The 1,753-nt window shown below is 55.4% G+C and overlaps 1 protein-coding gene across 1 annotated transcript in view; it reads right to left on the bottom strand.

Moving 5' to 3' along the window:
• Positions 1–1,753, bottom strand: part of DNAH9 (dynein axonemal heavy chain 9) — a 301,371-nt gene that overhangs the window by 20,263 nt on the left and 279,355 nt on the right. Inside the window, 1 exon segment of the mRNA XM_007455019.1 lies at positions 268–459. Coding sequence (XP_007455081.1) covers positions 268–459 — 192 coding nt within the window.

Genomic DNA, 1,753 nt, shown 5'->3' with positions numbered 1-1,753 from the left:
CGCACAGGGGGGTCTGGGGGGCCCTCCCCCCAGGCATGAGGCACTAACTGGGCTCCCTGAGCTTTTTTGCCCCCCCCCCCCCCCCGACCATGGTACTCACTCCTCAGCCTCACACTGGCCCTGGGGTTGCCCCTGTGGTAAACTTGCACTTGCCCACTCCCCTTGGGGAGGGTGTAGACCTGCCCCGGTGAGCACACCCCTTTCTGGCCGTGCTGATGTCACATCATCCTTCTCAGAGGTGCCCTCCCGAGCCGCCGGAAACTTTACCTTCACGTTGGCCTCCAGGAAGTTGTACAGCACGTTCACAGAGATGGTGAGGTCCCCAGTGTTGAAGGGGTAGGAGTGATTCCACCCCTGGGGCCCAAACTTTCTTCTTTCTGCCACCATGGCGTGAAAGTAACAAAGCGCAAAGAGGATGCTCTTAAACTCTGTCTCCCGGGAACACAACTCCAGGGTGTCCTGAAAGGAAATGTTGCTCGGTGTTAGCACAGACCTGCCGTGATGCAGGGCAGGCCATGGTGTGGGTTAGGATGGCAGGGCTGCTGTGTTCCCATGAGGATTTGAGCTCCAGCAGGACCGTGGGTTGCTCTGTGGACAGGCATGGAATCGCGTTTGAGGGGACCTTGCAGAGGGGCTGGGTTTTAGTCTAGAATCAGAGCTAAGGTTTAGATTCAGCTTATAACGGGGTTTGGTTTACAGTTCAAGTTCACACACACGGATGTGCTAATGAGGTTCCCAAGCACAGCTAACGGAAAAAGGGGTAGTGGCCAGGGGAGCATCGTATTTGTCCTGTTAATGGCACTTTGCACTGGGAGGTGGGAGGGGACTCCCACAGCATCATCTCTGACTTCCCTCCTTCCTGCCATGTTTTTCTTGCCCATCATGGAATCTTAGTAGGTGTAATTACTGCCTGTGTGACTGAAGAATCCACGGCTCATCTGCCGGGGGAGCTGCGGGAAGTGGGGCGGGGGTGGGAGTCGGAGCCACAAGAGGCTGAGGGGTGCCGTGCCCTGCCCTTCCCATCCTAGTGCCTCCTCTGAAGCAGAGCAGGGGTGATCGGACATGTGGCTGCAGAAGCAAGACCTCCTATGGGTCCCGACTGCAAAGCGTAATGCGGGAGAGACGGCGTGGCTCATGAAGAGAGGATGAAAGACGGGACAGATGGAAGAAAAGAGGAGCAAGAGAGAGTCCAGAGGGAGTCAGTGGAATTGCGCTTAGATTTTAAGGGGGATGGTGATGATGGTGGGGAGGGGAAAACCTGCATTTTGAAGGGCCGTTAGGACAAGAGCCTTGGATTCTTTGGAATTAAGCATGTCCTCTGAGTGAGCTCCTCTCTGTTCAGGAAGGAGCAAGATGTGGCAGGTAGAGCCCACGAGAGGCACTTTGAAAGCTCACACGAACTGGACTGAGTTCAACCTTGGCATCTCTTCTAAGAAGTGGCCCTTAGACGTCGCTTACCTGGCGAGGAGAGCGGAGGCGGCGGGAGAGGTTAAGCTTCTGGGAGGTCTGATTTTTTCCATGGAGAACCCGTGACACAGTCTCCCTGTCTTTCTGGATATGTGGGGGTCACTCTGGTGCCTTGGTTGCGTACCATACTTGCCTTGAAGGTACGGATGTGAAAGGTCAGAGGTGGGACAGAGGGCAAAGTCGCTGCCTCGTGCAAGCAAGAAGGTAATAGCTGCTTTTTGGGCAGCGCTGCTCTCTGCAGACATGTAGGGTGTTTCCTGTGTTACCTCTGACATGGAAAATCGAG

Source organism: Lipotes vexillifer, unplaced genomic scaffold (assembly GCF_000442215.2).
Source record: "Lipotes vexillifer unplaced genomic scaffold, Lipotes_vexillifer_v1.1 scaffold1233, whole genome shotgun sequence".
Classification (NCBI taxonomy): domain Eukaryota; kingdom Metazoa; phylum Chordata; class Mammalia; order Artiodactyla; family Lipotidae; genus Lipotes; species Lipotes vexillifer.
The sequence above is the reverse complement of the archived record's forward strand: the minus strand, read 5'-3'. Positions and strand labels throughout refer to the sequence as shown.